The 21358-nt window shown below is 38.0% G+C and overlaps 1 protein-coding gene across 1 annotated transcript; it reads left to right on the top strand.

The window, feature by feature from the left end:
* Positions 1–5539: 5539 nt before the first annotated feature.
* On the top strand, positions 5540–21336 carry NRG4 (neuregulin 4). The gene is made up of 4 exons (XM_031055993.1): positions 5540–5549; positions 9469–9562; positions 17122–17271; positions 21144–21336. Exons 1-4 carry the CDS (start codon positions 5540–5542, stop codon positions 21319–21321), a joined length of 432 nt encoding a protein of 143 aa, XP_030911853.1. The 3' UTR covers positions 21322–21336.
* Positions 21337–21358: the final 22 nt, after the last annotated feature.

The following is a 21358-nucleotide window of genomic DNA, read 5'->3' as shown; positions in this document are numbered from 1 at the left end:
GCCGCGCCCGGCCCGGCCCGGCCTGAGGGGAGCGCCCGCAGCGCCGCGCTCAGCACGCTCTGCCCCGGCCCTGGAGGCCGGGATTACATAACGGCACCGGAGCGAGCAGCTGCAGGGTTCCAGCATGCGGATTAGGGATTACGTTGATTCAGCAGATTGTCCTGTGCATGTCTGAGAAAGATTACACCAGCAGAGTTAAGAATACCCGTTTGCTGTGATAAGCCGTGGTTTAAGTAGAACAAATTAACTCAATACAAAATTAAATGCACCAAAAAAAAATGAAGTAAAACGCCCCAAGGTTAAGAACTTCTTTAGTGCTTTAATTTATGGTGCTTTAAATGGACAAAATAATAGAGACTGAAATTCAGGTTCTGACAATTATCTCCCCTGTGTTTTGGCATCAGCCAGTTATTAGTGCTGGGTGAATCCTAAAAAATCAAAATCATTATTACGAAGACTAGTTACGCTTTATTCCCGATGGCTGCCATGTAAAGTAAATATATAAACTCTTATGACATACATTCCTAGTAACTCAAGATTATTTAAGTGGCTCTGGTCTATTTTATTGTGTCACCATGTGCTAAACTGTCTCCTTGTATGTTAGCCTGTAATATGGATTTTTGAGTTCTGATTACTGGATCCGAGATTATTGACGTTTGAGAGCTGACATTATGAGGGACACTACATCTGCCACTGAGGTATGAATAAAAATTAACCATGCAGAGACAAACTTTAAGTTGCATTCATTTCAGTTGATTTCTTACAAGAGTTAGGGGTGAAACTTGGAAGCAAAAGTGCCACAGAAGAAATCAGTAAGCACACAGAATGATAGAATAGTGGTGCGGGTTGTTTTCCAGGACTGATAGTGATTTTTTTGAATGCAAGGGTCTTGTAAGATTTAATAATTTCCCTCACATAAGCACACACAGGCTTGAAACTGGAATCTCTATCTCAAAATTACAAATCTGTGGTGTGACTACAGTAGTTACATTGGACAGAAGCCTCAACTTCGTGGCTTTGTCAATGTCTGTATGAATATCTCATACAATAGAACTGGGGTTTCAGGTGGAAATTTGCAGTTGTTTGCAAGCTGCCTAGGAAAGTTTGGCAATGGGAAGTTTTCCCTGAAATTCACTGTAATGTCTCAAATTTTAAATTTCAACACCATGACGTGAGAGCTTTACCCCTGTTTTAGTATATCATTAATCCTAGACATACTTTAGTGGATAAAAATGAAAATGTAAACCTAAATATTTGCTGTAGGGATTTCTAAGATAAGAGGACTCAGCCATTTGTTGTCATTTCAGAAAACTGCAGTGGAAAGAATTTTGAAGAACTGTGTCCAAAAAAATTACCCTGTCAACCAAAGCATGTTGAGATTTGTGAGCTATTTGTCATCTGCTTTAGCTTCATGTCTTTTGTCAGAATTTCCTGATATTGTGGTTATTCCATCCTAAAAGAAACTTCCAGTGTATAAATTTGAGTAAAACATTGTTCTTATACAGATTTGTTATAAGATCTCACCTGGAATTCTTTCTTATAGAGATGCTCATTTGTTTTGATGCCTTAGGTTTTAGCTTTTCTATTTTTCAGATTCTGTACTGCTTTAGTGTGTAGTTCTGAGCTTGATACTAAGGGATGGTGAGCTCTCTTCACACAGTAGGGAGACAGTTCCTTTCCTAGCTTGGGACCAAGGACAACCACCTAAATCTCAGGCCCAAGAGCATAAACAACATGGACTGAAGAGAGAAAAACAAGAAGGATGGGACTCCATAACCTAGAGCTACAACTGGACAAGTAACCCCAATATGCAAATGGAGCAGAACTTATAAAAGTGAGAGACCTCGTGACCAGTTGTCCATTTTGGTTCATCCTGGGTGCAGCTCTGGCTGGGCTTTTGTACTGCCCAAGGTGGATCCATGGAGGCCTCTTAAAAAATCCCTTTAACTGCATGTAGCCTCTGTTGTAGGCCAGCCTTCACAAGGCATCAGTTTCAGACAGTCTGATGGATTTTTTCTGATGCCTGATGATTTTCTGTGCTCGGATCAGTTATGAGCTTCAGGCACTGAAGGTATGAGAAGTTATACCTAGGTGAGAAAAAACAGACTCCTTTTAACAAGACTTCAGGATAGTTCCTGGCTCTTGGAGAAAGTATGAGGTGTGGACTACTGACTGTTTGACAGGTATCAAGGACATCTCAGAAGGAAATTTATATTTAATCAGCATAATAAGCAATTTTTAAATTTTTTCCTCTTCATTGTTTTCATGACCAAATATTTGAGCTCAATATTGGGGCAGAATGAGATTTTACCTTTTTTGATTTTTAGAAAGAATACATAATGCAGTAAAATCCCATTCTCAGAGACAGCTCTAAGGTGCAACTTAATCTGAATGTACAAACAATGTGTATTTGAAATAGCCACATGACTGAAACCATCTTCTTTAATTTGGGGGAGCGTTTATATAGAGATTAATTTTAAGTGTTTGAATAGCAAAGATCCATAAACCAAAGCCCAAATCATTATTCAGTGCTTGATTTTTATCTGCCTATGCTCATTAAGACTTACAGGTACTGTGGATGCTAAGGCCAGCTAACCAGTAAAAGTACACAAAGCCAAGAGGCAATACAGATTCTGATTTAAATAGATGGGGAGTAAAGCACACAGGTTCATTTAAAGACAAATCTAACAAGTTCAAGGCTTGTTTCAATATATCTCAGTATACACAGGTGACCTAACTTTCATGTACAAGCATTTCAAACAATGCATTACTATTCTAACATCAGTATAGATGACAAAGATGAGGGGAAAAGGGTAGAACTGATAAGATTTTTTAACAAGCTGGCACAGAGCAAAATAGGCTATGTTTTAAATTTCAGATTAAAATCCTCTTAACTGGATATACAAAGTAACATTTCACAAACCCCCAAGATACATGGAAGACAAACATTTGAGCATTCATACAATTGGACTTTTAGTTTCTGTGAGCATAGGCTATATCTGCATCTAGAGGAAGACTCAGTTTGGAAAGTGCAAGAAAGGTGCACAGATGATCTTTGTGTTTCTAGTATGAACTCAGTGCACACACAGACCTGAGGTACAATCAAATTTAGCAACAATTTCTGCTGCAGTGCTTTCTTTTCTTTAAATATATCATCTTATTATCTAATGAGATAGAGAGTCCAGTTTATTCTTTTTAGAACACTGATACATACTTGAACTTTTGTTCAGAGTGCAACACCTCAAAGAAAAACATCTAAATACATCATTACCTAATTATGTACTTCTCAGTCTTAGAAACAAAAAAGTCAAAGCTGTGAATGCTGTCAGCAACACCTCTTTAAAAAACCATCTTTAGACCCATATTGTGATACTTATTATCAGAATTAAAAAATAAAGTTATGCTTTCACAGTGGCAGGGAAGTATTTTCACTCCCTCCCTTTGTCACCCCCTATTTCCTTGAATACACAGGCAACAGAGTTTGAAAATAAACGATCAGTAGCCCCACAGCCTTCCTCAAGCTGTCTTGCTCTCTACACTCAGCTTATAAACAATTTGTTTTACATGGAACAATTAGTCCTAGTCCAAAGAGCTGATGAGTTGCATAGCACATCCACTTAACACGCTAATGCAGTAGAAAACCATCAGCTTGCCCTAAGGGATTTTCTGCCAGATCATTGGATTTAAGCATCTTCTGAAAAAGTTGAACATAGACCAGGAGTGGCACCAGAGATACTGAGGTACATACTGACTGTAAGATGAAGGAGAGGAAATGTGAGATCTCCTTTTGGCAGTAGCAAAACTCAAGCTGTTTTGTCAATTCAAGGATTCATATCCTAATTAAATCTAGTACAGGAGCTAGTAATGAAATTTAGTTTATATATCCTGTTTATATTTTATGAGAGTTATTGAATATTATACAATTTTGTGGAGCTTTCTGTGAAAAGGGAAACTAAATGAGCAAAGATTATTTGCTCCCATAAAACACAAATTTAAATCAGATTTTTGATGCCAGTGTAAAATATATGTATGATACAATTTACATGTACTACATTTTGTGAGTATTTTGAATTCAGCGATAAACTTTAGTACTGGTAACCCTAGAAAAATATACAAGTAATCCTGTGAGCATGAGGGGTGTTACCCTATTCTGTCCTTGGCCCCTGTACATGTGTTTGTCTTTGTTGTAACCTCGCCCCACTGCCCTGTATGTAAACTGGAAACCTTTTCAACAGCACATATAGAATCCAGATCTTGACTGCTAGAAAAATGAATCTCCTGATTTATTTCTTTTGAAAAGGTTTTAGTTCTGAAGTGCCACATGCTGTGTTAATTGTTCTTGCTTCTGTACACAGAGCAAAGTGGAGCTGTGAGCCAGCTTGAGAGGACACCTTTGGGTGGGGACCTTGCTGTTACAGCCCAGAGTCACAGGGAGCTGCCAGTTCTCATTGTCTTGTATGGACAGGACAGTTAAAAAGCTAGAGAAGCCACGTGAGGTCCCATGAAAACCAGAACCAGCTGCTTGTAAAGTAAGTACAAATGCATTACGCCTTTTGAAATGGGCCTCTACAGAAAGTCAGCTGTTAGTTAAAGCTGCAGTATAGGCAACTACTTATCATAAAGCTGATAGTTTATTTGATCATTTAATGGTTAAAAAAAAATCTTCCAATATAGGATAAATTGCTTAAGTATTTACTTTACATACACTCTGAAGAAAGAAAGCAAACATGACAAAATGATCTATTATGTTAGACTTGTTCAGTAACCTATTTGGTACAGCAAATCTTGGCTATATAACAAGAAAACAGAATATAGCTAGGATAGATGGTTATAGAGTTGGCATGTCTACAGAATAAGATTCTTTTAGCAATGTCAAGTGAACATTGGTTTCTGTCCAGGCAGAGGGTTTCTATTGAAAATTTAAAAAATCATTGTACAAGTTCTGATAAATTCACAGCTTATATTACTAATTTCACCTGACATCCAGACATGAGGGACATTCAAGTGAAACACAGATTGACTCTGAGAAATGACAAATTAGAAAGTTCTTGTTTGTGGAATGGAAGAGTTTTACCACCAAGATCTTACCTGACTAATTAGCAGTCTGAGGAATGGTTCAGTTGTGTGCACTGTCTTTCAAGGTGCAAGTGTCAATCTAATTAGCTAGCCAGAATCAATCAGACTGCCTTAATGCATCAGATATTACAATTCTGAATAAGCATGGCAGTTTTTAAACCGTATTCATTGTTTAAACATGCTTTAGTCTGAATTTAGTTTTATTCTGCCTTCAGGGATTCACTGAACTTGACAGCAGTCTTGAATGTTTGCCATTAACTGTGAATTAATGGAACTTACATATAACAGTGCATTACTGTCAGAGTGCAACGGATGTCTTAGCAGAAACACTGAAAGTTGCATTCCAATAGGTGTTTCTTCAGGGGAAAAAGACACCAGGTTCAAAAATTATATGCTTAATTTACATGTTTGTCTTTAGGTGCTGTTGCCTCTGACCAAGAACAAAAATTGTTGTGGGAATAATATGCGAACAGGTAACTTCTGCCAAGTCTTTACTTGGATACATCCATCTATATCATTGGAAATCACTGAAATGGCATTGATTTTGATAGCTGCCACTGGGACTGTCACAACTGCTCTGCAGAGATGCCATCCCTCACCAGAGTTTATCAGCCAGTGGTACAAATCCTGTAAGGAGATGTTTGCTCTGATCAATACTAATATTTCAATGTGTGGCTGGTTAGTGTGCAGCGTAAAGCTGCTTACAAGTGAGCATGCATCAGCCCCCTTTTACCTTCTGCCAACATTTCCCACTCCTCTCTCTCCCTTGTTTGTGTTAGCAGTCCAATACTTTAGCCTCTGGACTAGGCAAGATAGCTGAGTCTACCTGTGGATTATCAAGGCTGGCTGGCTCTTTGGGGTTAAGATGATATTGAGCCTGCATTTGGTTATTTTTTAAAGTCAGGACAGTCAGGTTACAAAAGTTTAAATACAAACAGACAAGACAGTTTAGGGACACAGCGATGTACCAGCTACCAGGAAGAAAATTAACTCTATCCCAGCTGAAACCAGGACATCTGCATGTCCTCAAAAAGAATGATTAAGCATACGTGTGTTTAGAGGTTGCTATTACCTCAGTCAGTTTTAAGTATTCAGTCTAGCATTAGAAAGAACAACCTCATTTTATTCCTCTTCACTTCTTCCACCAAAATCCAATTTTTTAAAGAAGAAGCTTTTGAGTCCTACTTCTCTTAAATCTCTCAAAGGTGGTATCAAAATACATACTTACATGTTATGTACAACGTACATTGATAGAGTTCTATTAATTTTAAAGCTAAATCTTTTGTATTTTTTTAATTGCCCATCATCTCTTGTCTCTATCTTCATTATGGAGTCTGACTGTAGTATACATTTGACTTTCAAAGCATACAATTTGCATTTTTAGATTAATATAATGTATTGACTTACCTCATGAAAAATCATAACACATTCACCAATGCTAATGTAATTGGGTTTTGGCTTGTATTGAACCCCTTCTGATTCTCCAGTATACTCTTTTGCATCACTGACTGTTGATTTAAAGGGGTAAACTGGTGCTTTCACACTTTCCTGTCTATAAATACAGAGCTGTAACTTTGAAATTTGCAGCAAGCTACTGCATTTCAATATCATAGGTGTGGAGTACAATAATACCTATTTTTGTGTTGTAGCAAATTACAATTTGTTAGTAATATTTTTTCTTGGTGTTAAAGCTTCCTGAATTTCTTTGATTGTCTTTCATAATTCTAACATCTATCTTATATTGTGTTACTCAAATAGTTTTACTAATCAGTAGCAAAGTATTAAAACACAAAATAGAACTAATGAAAAGCACAACTGGATGGAAAAAAGGAGTACCTGATCAAGGTGGACATAGACGTTTCTTCAAGTTTCTCATTACTGCTGAAATTAAGGTTACCATTTTCCCCTTAGTATTGGAAGAAAAGTCTATTTCTAGAAAGAAATAGCCTATAGAAAAATTGTCTGTAATTACAATCAAAAAGGTTTCAAAGGCTTCCTAGGCACTTTTTGTTCTGTCTCTCCACCTCTCTCACTTTTCTCTAATAGACCTAAGAGAAAGTGCCTGAGGTATTTTGCCAGAGCAGAAATGCCTGGTTGGGCTGCAGAGCTGGTCCTTGATACAAAGATCACACCCTAACAGTGTTCATTCTCCCAGATGTTCCAAGGCATGAATGACTGGAGGCATTTAGCATTCTTCAGTGCTCTGCCCCTGTGCCAGGGTGAGGCAGATCTATTTCTGCATAAAGATGAAGAAATAGAAGCAATGAGGCAGGATTTTAAGGAGGCTAACAAATTCTCATTAATTCTCATGAGAATTCCTTTGAAACCTTTCCGTGAGCCGTTCAAAAGGATTTTTCTGCAGGGCCCACCTTCTATCATCTTCCTTTTCTGTCTGCTAGAATTTCAACAGTTAACTCCCTCAGACACTTAACAGAGTTGAGAGCAGGTCAAAGTTGGGAGTTTTGTTTTTCTCACTTGATTCTTAAAATTGTATAGATATTCTGATACACTGTTGATGTGTTCAGTGCCCTCTCTTGATTTAAGGAAGGATGTAGCCTTCAACTGAATTAAACTCTCACAGGAGGCCCACTGTTATGTTTGAATAGAATGAAAATCAACTAAGGTGTAGTTCTTGTTAAAAACCTCCTTGTTTTCTCCCATTCCCATTTTATTCCTATTGCAATTGTACAGTTACCCATACAAAATAATTTTAAAAGTCTTTTAATTGCGAACTTGCAGTAAATGAATTGCCAGCAGACAAGCACAGAAAGTTTCAGAGTTAAAATAAATTTCCATTTAACTTCTAACAAGGTAGGACAGAACACACATTTCTGTGCAACAAGGTCAAACATGAACAATCTTTTCAGCCTTTCTTCTCCCCTCCTCCAGCTTCCTAATTTATCTGCACACAGGCAAGAAGGTCCAGTTACCATTTGGATGCTGGTACTACCTCAGTAACAGGAACATGAAACTGAATTCCTCTTGGGCCCTGGGGTATAACTGTCTTCATCTTAAAATAATGTAAGGACTTACACTTCTGCATCAATATGCTGCCATAGAAAGGGAAGAATATAGGAGAAGAAGGGAGAGTAGAATTGGTAGAGCTGGCCTAGGGGATAGCAGGATGCACAATGATTTTTTGCACAGGAGTAGAAGTAGCTGAGCATTTCTGCCACTCTTAGAAAAGCCTGGCTTATTTTAGATAAGTTGTAGAAGGTCTCTCTAGGGTAGAATGTCTTACAGCCACACTTCTTACTTTTTATTTTTCTGCAGGAATAAAGGGGAACCCTAACTCTTTTTCTTGAAGGACAAATAAGAAAACTAAAATCTTGATTCCTCTTAACTCTGTTATGTATAGAACATGTCTTCTATACATAAATAGTGACACAGCAGAATTCTGGTTTTCAGAACTTCTGAGAGAAATAACAGCAAGAACACCTAAAATGTGAGGCAACACATGACTATCACCCCTGTGATGTCAGAAGACTGGTCTATTTTTGTTTTGATTGAGATACTGTGGTTTCATAAGATGGAAGAAATATATAAAAATATTAGATGCGTATATATAAAATGAGTTACTGATGCATTAAATGTGTCATAAATACATTCAGTCCAACTTCCAAATTTAGACTGCTTTCAGGAAGAGTGAAGTGGTACAGTTAGATGTGCTTTTTAAGCACAAAATGGACAAGTGCTGCTACAAGTGCCAACATTAGTGTCCTGTATTTGGGGTGTTACCAGAATGCCTAGTTATGTTTAACACATTAAGAATTCATCTAAGAAGCCTACTGAGTTAGGAAGAAGCCTTTTTGAGATCTGTGGAAAGGATATTGTAGCCAGCAGTCCTGTACATAAGGGAGTGCTGCAGGCTGTGCCTTGGTTTGGCCATTGAGAAATTGAGAATTGGGTGGGGAAGCCCAGGGTGTCCCAGTGTCCCATTTCAGCTTCAGTGCAGCCTCACAATGTCCTGGCCCTTACCTGGCACTGGGTGCCTCTGCACTGACTGACTCTATTGCAGGAGCCAGTTCAGCTAAAGGTGCTTTGTGCCACTGGAACAGGAGAAACCAGACTTCACCTGGGTCATGGTGTGAGCCACTGGACTCACTGTGTGAGTGCTCATGAGAGGCAAAGGAAGTAATGGAGAATTTCTCACTGCAAGAGAAAGTTTGCTTTATTCATCCAATTTATCTCTTTCACATCTGATATGGTGATAAATTTGTGATCTTTTCTCCATAATGTTACATGAAACTGTTCAGCAAAACAGTGCTCTGTGTTGCTGGCCTGCTACCTTTTTTCCTCATAGGCTGGTTTCATTTGTGTGGTAGTTTATTTTTGTGGTTTTTTGGTTTGAAGTCTGTTTTTCTCAGTGTTTCTTTTGGTCTTATTTTTAAGATCATGAAGAACTCTGTGGCACCAGTTATGGATCTTTTTGTCTAAATGGAGGGATTTGTTATATGATTCCTACTGTATCCAGTCCATTCTGCAGGTCAGTGAAACTGAAGTTTGTGTGTTTAAGTATTGGACAGTAGCTGTCTAAAGACTGTTTCTCCATTTTCCTTCTTTAAGGAATCCCTTCTAAAGCATTATCTAAAAGAAAATACCAATTACCTATTGCTTACCTAGTTTACAGAGACATGGTGATATGAGAAAAAGAAATGTGTATACTTACTTGGCAGGTGGAACAGTATTCAGTTATGTATGCATTCATGATTATATCTATAATTAGAGCCATATTTCCTTATTACAATACAGAAAGAACAAAATACCCTTTGCCTCATGGAATATAGACTGTGGGAAAGGCAAAGTACAGTTTTTCTTACAAGTTAATTATATTGCAAAAATTTTTATAATATAAAATGGCCTGACCTGATCAAAATGCAGAGACACAAAAAATAATATAATCTTTTAAGAGGGAAAAAAAGAATGTAATTCAAGACTTACTGTGTTCTTCAAATCATGCTGAAATACCCAAACAGCAGCTTTATAGTGACAGCCAAAGATTACTTGATAAAGAAACATCAAGGTAGCAGATAGAGATACTTCTTACACCCCTCCATAACAGAACCATTCTTCCTGCCCAAGCCCATGTAGCAAACTGGAAAAGAAGCACTTCCTGGTTTTGCATGTGGATACATTTCCTGCATAAATACTGCCTTATCTTTTTATTCTCTGATTTAACAAGACATAAGATGCTAAATAAAACCATCACTTTTCACAGTCCTGAATTTACTAATTCTGAGTTCTTCATCAAAATAAATTATGGTTGATTTAATGGGTTTGCTTAACAAAAAATAGGCATTCAGACAAATATTAGATACACTTAAGGATATTATCTTTTTTCTTCTATGGCAACTTTTGTTCCCTCTTCTGTCTTGAGCTATAACTAATGATAACTGGATAAAACAGTTGAAGAAGGAAACAACATCTTTTCCCAGATGCCTATTTAAAACATTCTTTTGTTTGGGACAGTTCCATCTAAATACTTAAACTCAAGCATGTAAACTCATTTACTAAAAGAGGCAATTTTGTGATAAATGCTCATTGAAAAATACACACAGCATATCACTGTCATTGTTCAGTGTCACAATGAATCAGATCCAGAAGTGAGATTAAAGCTCTGAAGTGCTGTGTGGTGATTTATTGTATGTGCTAAACCTTGCAAGCTTATGCAATATAAAATGAATACTACACAAAAAAAGTAAAACATTTTGAAATAGATATGTTTTTTTCCTAGAAGGAATCCTGTATTATTGTACATAAATGAAAAATGAATGGTTAAACTGAAGAGCAGCTGCTACACAATTTCAAAGCACCCTCCTAACTACTACGGGACTGTGTGACAAGGAATATGTATTCAATGCAATAACTATAAATATGAAGTAACAAATACTCAGAAAAATTCATTCTTCAGGAGCACAAACCAGTCAGCATAGATAATTTCCACCTTAACAGCTCCAAATGAAGTAATTTTCAGTTCAGGTACTTTAGGATTTTATAATCTGCTGAAGCAGAAAAGTAACATCTTAAGAGCATTTTTGTTATACTCAGGCAATCTTATTGCATTTAAGTTTTCAACTATTTTTTTCTGTATCTAGTGGTTGATTATGAAGTTAGATGGGTTTAAATAGCAGCATTCTATTTAAGCACATCTTCATTCTAAGCATGTTCCTTAATCAGTCAGAGAAGGCTAATTATAGATGAGAAAGGTTTTGTTTACACACAGATATCTTAGTAATCAGCAGTGATGTGAATAGAAACAACAGAAAAAATGCATCACTATTCAGCAGAATTCAGAAAATATTTGGTGCTTTGGAACTTCATGACTGGCATCATCACACAGTTGCGCAGTTTCTTTGATGAAGGTTTCTGCCAAATCCCACCCAAAGCTCCCCAGTGCTCTCACATGGTCATGTCCTACTGAAAGGAAACTCAGAGCACTTTTAGACTCAAGGGCTGAATGATTGTTAATTAAAAGGAGGAGATGGAGAAAGAACAGATTAGCAAACTGTAAAAGTACCTTAAAACACATTTGCCTTGACATGGTACTTGGTCACACAAATGTGTTGTGCTCAGCAGTTAGTCCAGATTACCCTGTGCAACATCAGTGGAAGTAATTTCACTATGTGACTAAGAAAAATGGATCATTCTTTAGAAATGTGTGTTTTGTAGCATGCTACAAATGAAGAGCTGCTCTTTACCTTTGGAATTTCAGGGGGTTTTTATCAATCACAAATAGATATATACAAGGCAGAGATTTAGTATCTGTTGAACATTAACTGACCCCCTCCATGTGCAACAGGAGCAGATTTTAAATACAGCTGACATGTGTTAAAACATGAGGTTGCTCAGCTGCCATCTTCCCTCACTGCTTTCCAACAAAGAGTTCATGTTCTCAGCGGTAAAAGGCACACCTGTCACCATAAACCAGAGGAGCTTCAAAGCCAGGAACACTCAAATGAACTAAATAAACAGGCAGCAGGACAGAGAAGGATGGAAAAGCAGCTGCCTCAGGTGCATCATAAAACACAAGGCAGAAAGCTGTTTGCCTCAGCACCTGATGCACAGCTGTCCCATCATCACCAATTAATGCACTGCAGAATCAAGTGAAGATTTTGGTTTCTGAGGGGAAGCTCTGGTACTCCCATTTTTTTCTTATGCTTGGCAGATTTCTGAGAGCATTCTTTTTGTATTTCAAGCAAAATACAGATGGTATAAGACAACATGCACAGAACTCTGCTTCAGAGGGCAGTACACACAGAAATTATCAGTGAACGCTCTCATTTTGGGACAGGGATCCTGCTTTGCCCAGGGCTAAGTACTGCAAGAGTCACAGGCAGGCCTTGCAAATCTCCTCCCTGAAATGCCTGTGCATCTTTAGGGATATCTCTTCCTTTTTCCCTTCCTTTGCTTCCATCCTAATGGAATCTCTCCTCCACCTTTCCTACAGTAATCCAGTAAATGCCATGCAAATTCCTTCTCCCACTTTCTGTATGCTCCCTCCTTGCCTGGCTCTCTGCCATGGGCCCTTCATTCCCCTTTCAGACATCCCCACAAGTCACACACTTGCTGTACTTTCAGCCTTCAGAATATGCACCCTACAAGTTGCCAGGGAAGGGCTTCCTAGTTATCTGAGCTTTTCTTCTTTCTCTGCCTCAAAAATACACTTTAATGTACCTCAGGTTCTTATGAAAACAAACTGAACAATTAGTATTTTTCAGTTCTGCTTTTGGCTTGAAAGGTAGTAATGAAAGTTAGAATACACACCAAAAGTATAGCTAAAAAGAGTCAGTAATTAGGATTTCTTTTTAATGGGACATAAGATATAAAATGCAACACTGTCTTATGTGTTTGAAAACTATTACCAATCCAAATTATTATAACTGCCAGATAGGGAAACCTTCCCATATAAACACATAGCTAAGGGAGGGGAGAATAAGCCTTTCTTTTAGAGAAGAATAATCCATTCTTTCAACTTCTCTCCAGTAGGAGCATTTTATTTTACTCTCAGTGTCTAGAGAGTAACAGTTTTGAAACTTCTCTAAATGCAAAATTTTTAAAGAGTTGCTTAGGTGCCCAATTAACTTTGCTTATTCACTTTGGCTCTAAATTCTTTTTCATACTTACTAGATGTTCTTAGACTGTATGTATTAGGACAACTTTTAGGAGTCTGCTACAGACTGAAGATTATGTTGATTTTGAAGTTATCAGCCATGTAATCTGAATTGTATTGACAAGCAGATAATTTCTCGTCTTTTTCTGCTCAGAGCTTTGTATTTACATGGAAATAGTTTTTATACCAAGAAGTATCCAAAATTTTTCTGACTAAAGGAAGACTAAACGAAAAGTAAAGTCAACACCCTGATAGTATAATGCAAAGCGGTGAGAATCTGCATATTTGACTCAAATTCTACTTCCCACTTTTACAGTGTGTCAGATACTTCCTTATGATGCCCACCTTAGAGTCTGGCAAAGAAAGAAACTTCACCTTCTTGCTAAATCCCAGTGCCATAGGATCATTGCAGTGTCCAACAAGCAGCATCTGAAGGGAGACAGCAGTGATGCCTCTGTTACTGCAAGGCTCTTACGTTTTACTTACTAATCAGATTGTAAAGGATCAATGTAATTGCACACCTGCTGGTCATCTCCTGACATCTTATCCAATGCAGTGTATTTTCTTCCACCTTGCATTGATGCTGATGTGATTAATACCCTGTGCTGAAAGATTCCATGGATTTCTTTCCATATGCTGGTGTTTTGTCTGGAGCTCCTATGGGACATTTGTATACAACATCTAAGGCTGGCTCATGTCATCTGACAAGAGGTGTGGGTGTGTGTGCACATGTGTGCAGCCATCTAGGAGAGCAGAAATCTGGATGCCAGCTGAAAATGGGAGGTTTTAGTCACAGATTTTCCTCAAACATTGAAGTCTGCTGTCTTTCAATTCTGAATTAGAAATTCAATTTTCTTAGAGGGGAAAAGACCTTTTTTCCATTTTAAAAATCAACTCTGGAATGCTGCATAGTTGTTAACCTGCACCTGCAGGTTAACAGCCTGCAGGTGATGTGCAACAGCAACACCTGGCCAGGGAGCACAAACACAGTGAGTGCAACTCCCCCTTGCTGCAGCCTGCTCCAGGCTCCTCTGGGGTTTGCCCCAACTCATTCAGGTGCAGGTGCAGCAGTGCCTGCCATGTCAACAGCTGCTCTTAACTGCTGTGCTGCTTTGGGCATCCATTACAAACAGGATAAACAGAGCTGCCCCTGGCTTTTGAGGTGTGTATGGTAAGACTGAGGGCCTCCAGGAGAGGCTGCACAGACACCATGGTTCTGGGTTATGTTCACAGCCCATGTGCTCCTTAGAGACTGTTTCTGTCTTGCTTGCAGTCACTGCATGTGTAACTCCACTGAAATTATTGGAACTTTCCAATGCAACAGGATAAGCAGGTCTTCTGAGAGAATTCTACTGCTAATTACTGAAGTCTGCCAAAGGACTTGCAGAAGAAACTTTTCCTGGTTGTCTTAAAGCATCAGTTGCTTCTGTCTTTAACATAGGCCTTTACCTATTTGTACATCAGGAAAGGTGACTTTATAAAAGCTTGTTCAAACCAATATTTGAACATCTGGATTTTCAGAAATGCCATAACTGTAGCACAGCTTGGTCACATTAGCTATAATTTTATTATTAAAATGTAACCCAAAGACACCTCATCTTAATTTTCATGTTTCTATGAAAACCTACATAATTTTGAGGTTATATGACAGCATTTTCTAGGTAGCACGGAATAACTTCCAGCAAGTTTAGAGAAAGTGGATGGGTAGTTTTGTAATCCCTAATGCATTGCTCACAGTTAAACAGATACTGTCAAACCAGCTAGTTATATTTCTACAACTTGTTTTTGTTACAACCATGCAGAATTAAAAGGTTCAGCATCCAGGATGTCTTAAGTTTGGCATGTGCTTCTTTAGCATAGGCTTTTTTCTTTTTGCTATAACCTTGGATTCGTATCACTATAGTTTTCCCCTTACCATCTTGGGCCTTCAAGCTCTTTTCCCTTTTAAAGACTTGTGACTACCTTAAGCATCTGGCTCTGTTTTCTGTTTTGTAGGAAGTGCTATGATCTCAGTGACCCTTTTGCTGTGCTGTCAACACATTCCCAATTCTTTTCCTCCTGTCTTTGCAGAACATGAATACAGCTCCCATGCACTGTTCACACCAACTCACTCTCCTGTATCACAACAGTTCAGTAACTCTTACCCTCTACCTGATCCTCTGTGCAGCTCTCTGCAGCTGTGACTGTCTTGTCTTCCTCCTGCTATATTCTGCTCTTTAGGCTACTGACTTATTCCCTTTACACTTTAGAACTTTTCCATGAGCCTTAATTTGATGCCAAAACCTATTTTTTTTCTTCCTGTATCATTTTAGCCTTGCATTATTCTCCAGTTTTCATTGCTATTCAAGAATACTCCTATGAATTTCTTATTCCATTTTCTTTCCCTGTTACTCTATTCAGCTCTCCAAAGCATTTCTCTCTCACTTGCTAGAGAACAATGCCCCACTCAAACTACACTTCTATTCTTAAAGTATTCTACAGTATTTCAGAAATAGGCCACTGAAAAGCCACTACACTTATAATAAATATCTGGAACATTATCTCAAGCAATCAGAGCAGTCTGCCTACCCTTGCTTCTCCCAGCAGTGAAACATCATGACTTTGAAAAGCCTCAGATTGTCCTTAGTAAGTGCTGTCTGTTTGATCAGTTGCAGAGCTTTAATATATGATGATAATTAGATGTCTTTTTTTAGTGTCTAAATCTTCTATTATATTTCCAAAGACAAAGAATTAAAATAAAAGGGTAGTAAGTCTTTGTGCAGTGGTTTAGGGCAGCAGTACTGAAATACTGGTCCGTAACCTACAGAAAGTGTAGTGGGATCAGGCATCATGTCAGAAAACTCACAGGGATCTTTTGGTCTTAGTTAGATATGCTAAACATTCTTCTTTTTTGGCAGTTCCTCCCCTCTCCACCTTCTTACCCCTCATCTGAAATTATACCTTGCAGCTGCCAGTGGCAGTTGAGAACTTCAAGTATGTTGCAGAGTTTAGCCCATTTTTCTCAGCTGGAGCCTGAAATTGCTTATGTCACAGATTATTATGACTTCAGTGCCAGAAATAGCAAGAAGGAGCAAGATCTTTAGTAATACAAATAGAGAGAAGCAAATTTACATATATAAAAAATATACACAGAATCTAGATATTGAAAGAAGTGCTTCCCATTTTCTGTAATGAAATCAATTCCTTAAGAAAATGTAGCAGAATAAGTGCAAAATACATAATAAATGAAGATTAGTTTAACATCAACCTACTTATTTTTGGCTGAATATTAATTACTAAGCCACTAATTTTATTTAAATTTACTAAAATATCATACCATTTTACCATGGTAAAATACCATATTTGTTTTAATTCTTTCTTCAGAAGAGGTTTTCAGAAGCTCAACACATAAAATAAGCATAGTAGAGAAGACTTCTATGTAGGTCTCTCTAAGAGGGAGTTATTCACCAAGCATGTAGCATGTTCTGGCATGAATTATTACACTGCATAAACTACTTCTGCAGTTTAAGCTGTACTGTGCCTCAATGAATTCTCATTTCCTTGATCTCTTTAGCTGACACTATTATTTTCAACAAAGGAAGCCAGAAAGTTACCTGAAACAGGGAAAAGAAAGCATGACTACTGTGTGTGAACCAGTGGGATGACGCAGTTACCACTAAAGAAGTAGGCTTAATTAATTAAATCTGTCAGTGATGAGTACATTAAACTTAATGTATAAAAGTAGCATGGATCAGAATGTAAACTCGATGCCCAACATGCCTAATTTCCCGTGTTCCAGAAATACAAGGTGAGAGGAAATTCTTTAAGAAAACTTGCTGTGAAGCAAAGATAACCTTTGAATTGAGTCATAACAAGTTCTCTACCCAGAAGCCTTTTGTGCTTTTCATTGTAGATGACAAGCTACCATCTAATCCAAATACAACTTGGTTTCCCAGGTGTATTGAGAATTACACAGGAGCTCGTTGTGAGGAAGTTTTGCTGCCCAGCATCAAATCCCAAACAAAAGGTGACCTGTTTGCAGCTTTCTTGGCTTCCCTTCTTCTTCTAGGAGTTCTTGTAATTGGAGCATTCTACTTCCTTTGCAGGTAAAAGTGATTCATAAGGCTGAAGCTATTCAATCAAGTAGAAATTTCTTCTGGTAATCATGTACTAATTATTTGAATGTAAAAGTATGTAATGAATTATCCATAAGGTTGTATGGTTATTCAGCATAATGAATGGGGATGTCTCAACTTGTTGCTTGTAATATTTACTTCTTGGCTTGAAGTTTTCTCATTTCTAAGCTCTTTCTTACAGCTGCTTTGTAAAAAACACCCATAGTACACCCTCTCTGAGATTTTGCAGTCCATCTAGAGTTAGTGCTAACATTTTAAAACATTAGCCTACCTTATGTTGTCCAAAGATGGAGAAGTAGAGGTAAATTAACAAAGTGCTTAGGGATCAGAAACTGTTCCTACTGAATTGGTAACTGAAGCAGCTGGTGCCACTAGCTCCTAATTCTTCTACCACTCCCAGTCTAAAAAGGAAAACCAAGGAAAGAATGAAATTGAAGAATACTTCCAGGCAGATGTTTACTAGCATTTAGGACAACTCAGAGAGCTTACTAATTTGTCCAGGATGATCCAGGTTTGAGTAGAAGGCAAACATCAGTGCCAGACAGCAAGTGCTGCAGGGTTGGTTTTAGTAGCATTTTAGGCATATTAGGACTTGGAATGAAAGCACAAAGATTTACTGGGATTGAGGCAACTATTTGATGCTGTCCATATATCACTGCACTTACCCCAAACCCAAACAAACTTACCATCTTCATTTGTAATGCCCTCTCTATTTTGCACCTGTGCAATGCACCTGTGTCCCCTCTTTATTTTTAGAGTTCAGCATTTTTTGTAAGAACTCATTTTGCCATATACCAATAATATGTGTTTATGCATCTCTGTGTCTCTCCATAAGGCAACTAATAGCCCCTGTAATTCTTTACCATCATAGACTTGCAGAATCTTTTCTTTCCTCCTATACTGCATTTCTCCTAGGTTATGATAACCAAAGGTTCTTGCAATTCTGTTCTTTGTGCTCCCATGGTCACATTGCCAAATCAACTTTTCTGATCTGTGCCTTTCAATGAGCGACCTTTGGAATAGCTGGTCTAGTTTTACCTCAGCTGCTGTCATGGAAACCCACTGAATGCCAGCTTCTCCCACAGCTGAATGCATTTAGAAGAGATAGAGAGCATTTGATAAAACAGTTGGTATAAAAAAATCCCTTGTTGTAAAGGATAGCCCCCACATTAGCAATTTTAATTAAATGAATTTTGCTTAGCCATGGAATGCCACAGCAGTTGTTTGCTAAAAAACATTTTCAAATTACTATAAACTTATTAGAACAAAATACAGCTTAAACTAAATTAAGAAAAATTCATTCAAGTCTCATAGAGATACAGACAGTATTTCTTTAGAAGTAAAAAAGTCTTCAGAGAGTAATCTGTTAAAAGATCCCTTTTCTTTCACATACAGTAAAATTAGGGGAAAGCTGGAGACAATCTATTGAGTTTTATGGTCCAAGTAAAGAAGCTTAGAGTGATAGCAATGACAGGTCTGTGAAAATTCTGTTATTAGATAGTTAGAACATCAACTTCTCTTTACTCACACTTTACCTGACTGGCAGAACAAGTAGTAGTGCCTCTTTATTAGCAAAATAAAAAGGGCAACAAGTCAGTTATAACATAGTTGTCCTTGAACCCCATCTTACACACCAGACTAATTTGGGAAATCTCATAAAACCATTATAAACTTCTTTTAGTACAGATAAAAGAACCTAACTGGCTAAAATTGTCTTACCTTTACACTTCAGAGGCTGATGTAGGATGGTCATCTGCGAGAGAACTCATCTATGAATTAAACACTTTACATCTCCAAGTCCTTATCTCTTGGCTGAAGCAACGAACACATGAGGAGTCTCAAGTGGATACTTTAATCTACTCCCCTCTTTTCAGCTGAGTGAATGAGCATTATTGCTAAGAGCTGCCATTAATCCCCACTTTTTTCTCAAACTTCATCTATCACCTATATCTTAGGAGAGGGTGGAGCTAGGGCTTACAAGGGTTAGCTGTGAGTTTGCATCATCTTTGACTTGGCCTCCTGACATGAGTGAATGAGCATTATTGCTAAGAGCTGCCATTAATCCCCACTTTTTTCTCAAACTTCATCTATCACCTATATCTTAGGAGAGGGTGGAGCTAGGGCTTACAAGGGTTAGCTGTGAGTTTGCATCATCTTTGACTTGGCCTCCTGACAGGATATGTTAAGTTTAAAATGTTAACAGACATACTATGCTAAAGTTTCCACTGCTCCACTTTATGAACAAAGACATTTGATCCACAATCAAAGAGCAGAAAGCCTTTTTCCTGATACTGTGTTAGTGAGCATTTCCATGGCTCTTTCAGCAGAGGCTTCTAGTGGGGTTTTAGTATAAACAGTAATCTGGAGGGGTGCAGAAGAAGAGATACTAATTGAAGTTCAGGACAAGGAAACTGAATTCCTAAAATTATACATTAAATCATTTGGAATACAGAACTCAGTACTCTTGTTTTCTCTGTTTTCTTGTCTGTATCATTGTACCTCCCTCCTTTCCAAGTTTTCTTTCTCTCAGGCTATTTGGGGCAGATTTGAGGACCAAGCCATGTGCAAGTGCATTTCATGTTCCCTAGAAACAAATCCATTCAACATACAAGGGTGGAGGTTGCATTGCTCTGCTTATAAAACTAAATCATAACTTACAGTGAAAGTAATCCATAAAAGAGTAGGGCTGCACATGAAAGCTCTGGGTGAACAGTGGAAAATAATTCTCCTTTTGCATTTAACTGAGTCATCACATTTTTATCAGCTGATGATTTATTTTTTCCAGTCTGCAGAGCACATGGAGGCAGGGCAAACACAGATCTAGCTGCTCTCCAACTTGAAACAACCCCCCACCCTCTCCAACAAGCAGTGCTGATAAAGCCTGTCCTTCTGACATGGGCAAAACAGGGAAGTGTACAAAACCCCCTGCTATTATTACGTTGCTGCTGAGGAACAAATGGCATATTCTGCTTCCAGCAATTCACCTATCACACCAGGTCCATCTGGTCTTCTTCCTCCAGAAACATATTTTGCCAGGGTTACTGGAAGAAGAATAAGAAAGGTGATGAGAAGTGGTGCCACATAAGCCAGCTTTTCTTTAAAAGCAATAGATAAGCCCAAATGCCACACGTATAGCTCAGAGGAACAGAGCAAACACTAGGAAAAACCAAAATAAATGCGCAATTAATTTCTATATTTCACTGTAAGTGCATGCTAAAATGCCAAATGACCTGTAAAGTAAGTGTAATATTGATGAACGAGAACTCAGCCAGCCAAAACAACAGGGTCTAGGAATAAAGCCATTTAAGCTGTCCAAGACAACAGACTTTGTGGAGGAGTTACATCACCACAGGACACAAGCTGGACACAACAGAGAGTAGCTCATGACTCTTCTCAAGAGAGCAGATGTCTGATTACTATTAAAAGAAAGGGAACTAGACAGCAAATGATCAGCTCCATTTACAAGATTTGTTTCTCTTCAACAAAGTGTGGAAAATTTCACATCATTTTCAAACACTAAGAGAATTGATAAATAATTCTGTGCTATTTACCAATTTTTTAAATAAAGACCTAAGAAATCAGACAAACAGGAACATTACCTTCAGGAGAGAAGCCATGTAGTTCCAAATGCTGTACTGCCCTCTGATCTCTGTTCTTCTCCCTCAAACACATGCTTCTCAAAAGCAATGATTGTTAGTTAGAAAGTAATTGGAGAAGATCCATGACACTTTTTCCAATGGAAAAATCATTCTAGTAATTTGTCTCTTCCCTGATAAGATTTTTCACTCTGTGTGTATTTTTTTCTCTCTCTCTGTGGTTTCCCTTTTGTTTTTCATGGTCAGGAAAGTTTCCATTCCAAGGATAAGTTCTTCAGAGTGTGGTGCCAACCTAGTTGAAACTACAAGCAGCAATGGCTGCAACAGTGAGTACAGTTTAAAATTAAATGACTGGACTCCACAAGGCAAGTGGAGGAGGAAGTTTTTGTTATTAAAAGTGACACGTTTTATTTTTCAGAAATAACAACTGCCTAAAGCATTAGAGTGGAAGAATGGTGGAG

This window comes from Geospiza fortis, unplaced genomic scaffold (genome assembly GCF_000277835.1).
Source record: "Geospiza fortis unplaced genomic scaffold, GeoFor_1.0 scaffold171, whole genome shotgun sequence".
Classification (NCBI taxonomy): domain Eukaryota; kingdom Metazoa; phylum Chordata; class Aves; order Passeriformes; family Thraupidae; genus Geospiza; species Geospiza fortis.
Note: the sequence above shows the minus strand (reverse complement) of the source record. Positions and strands in the feature narration are given on the sequence as shown.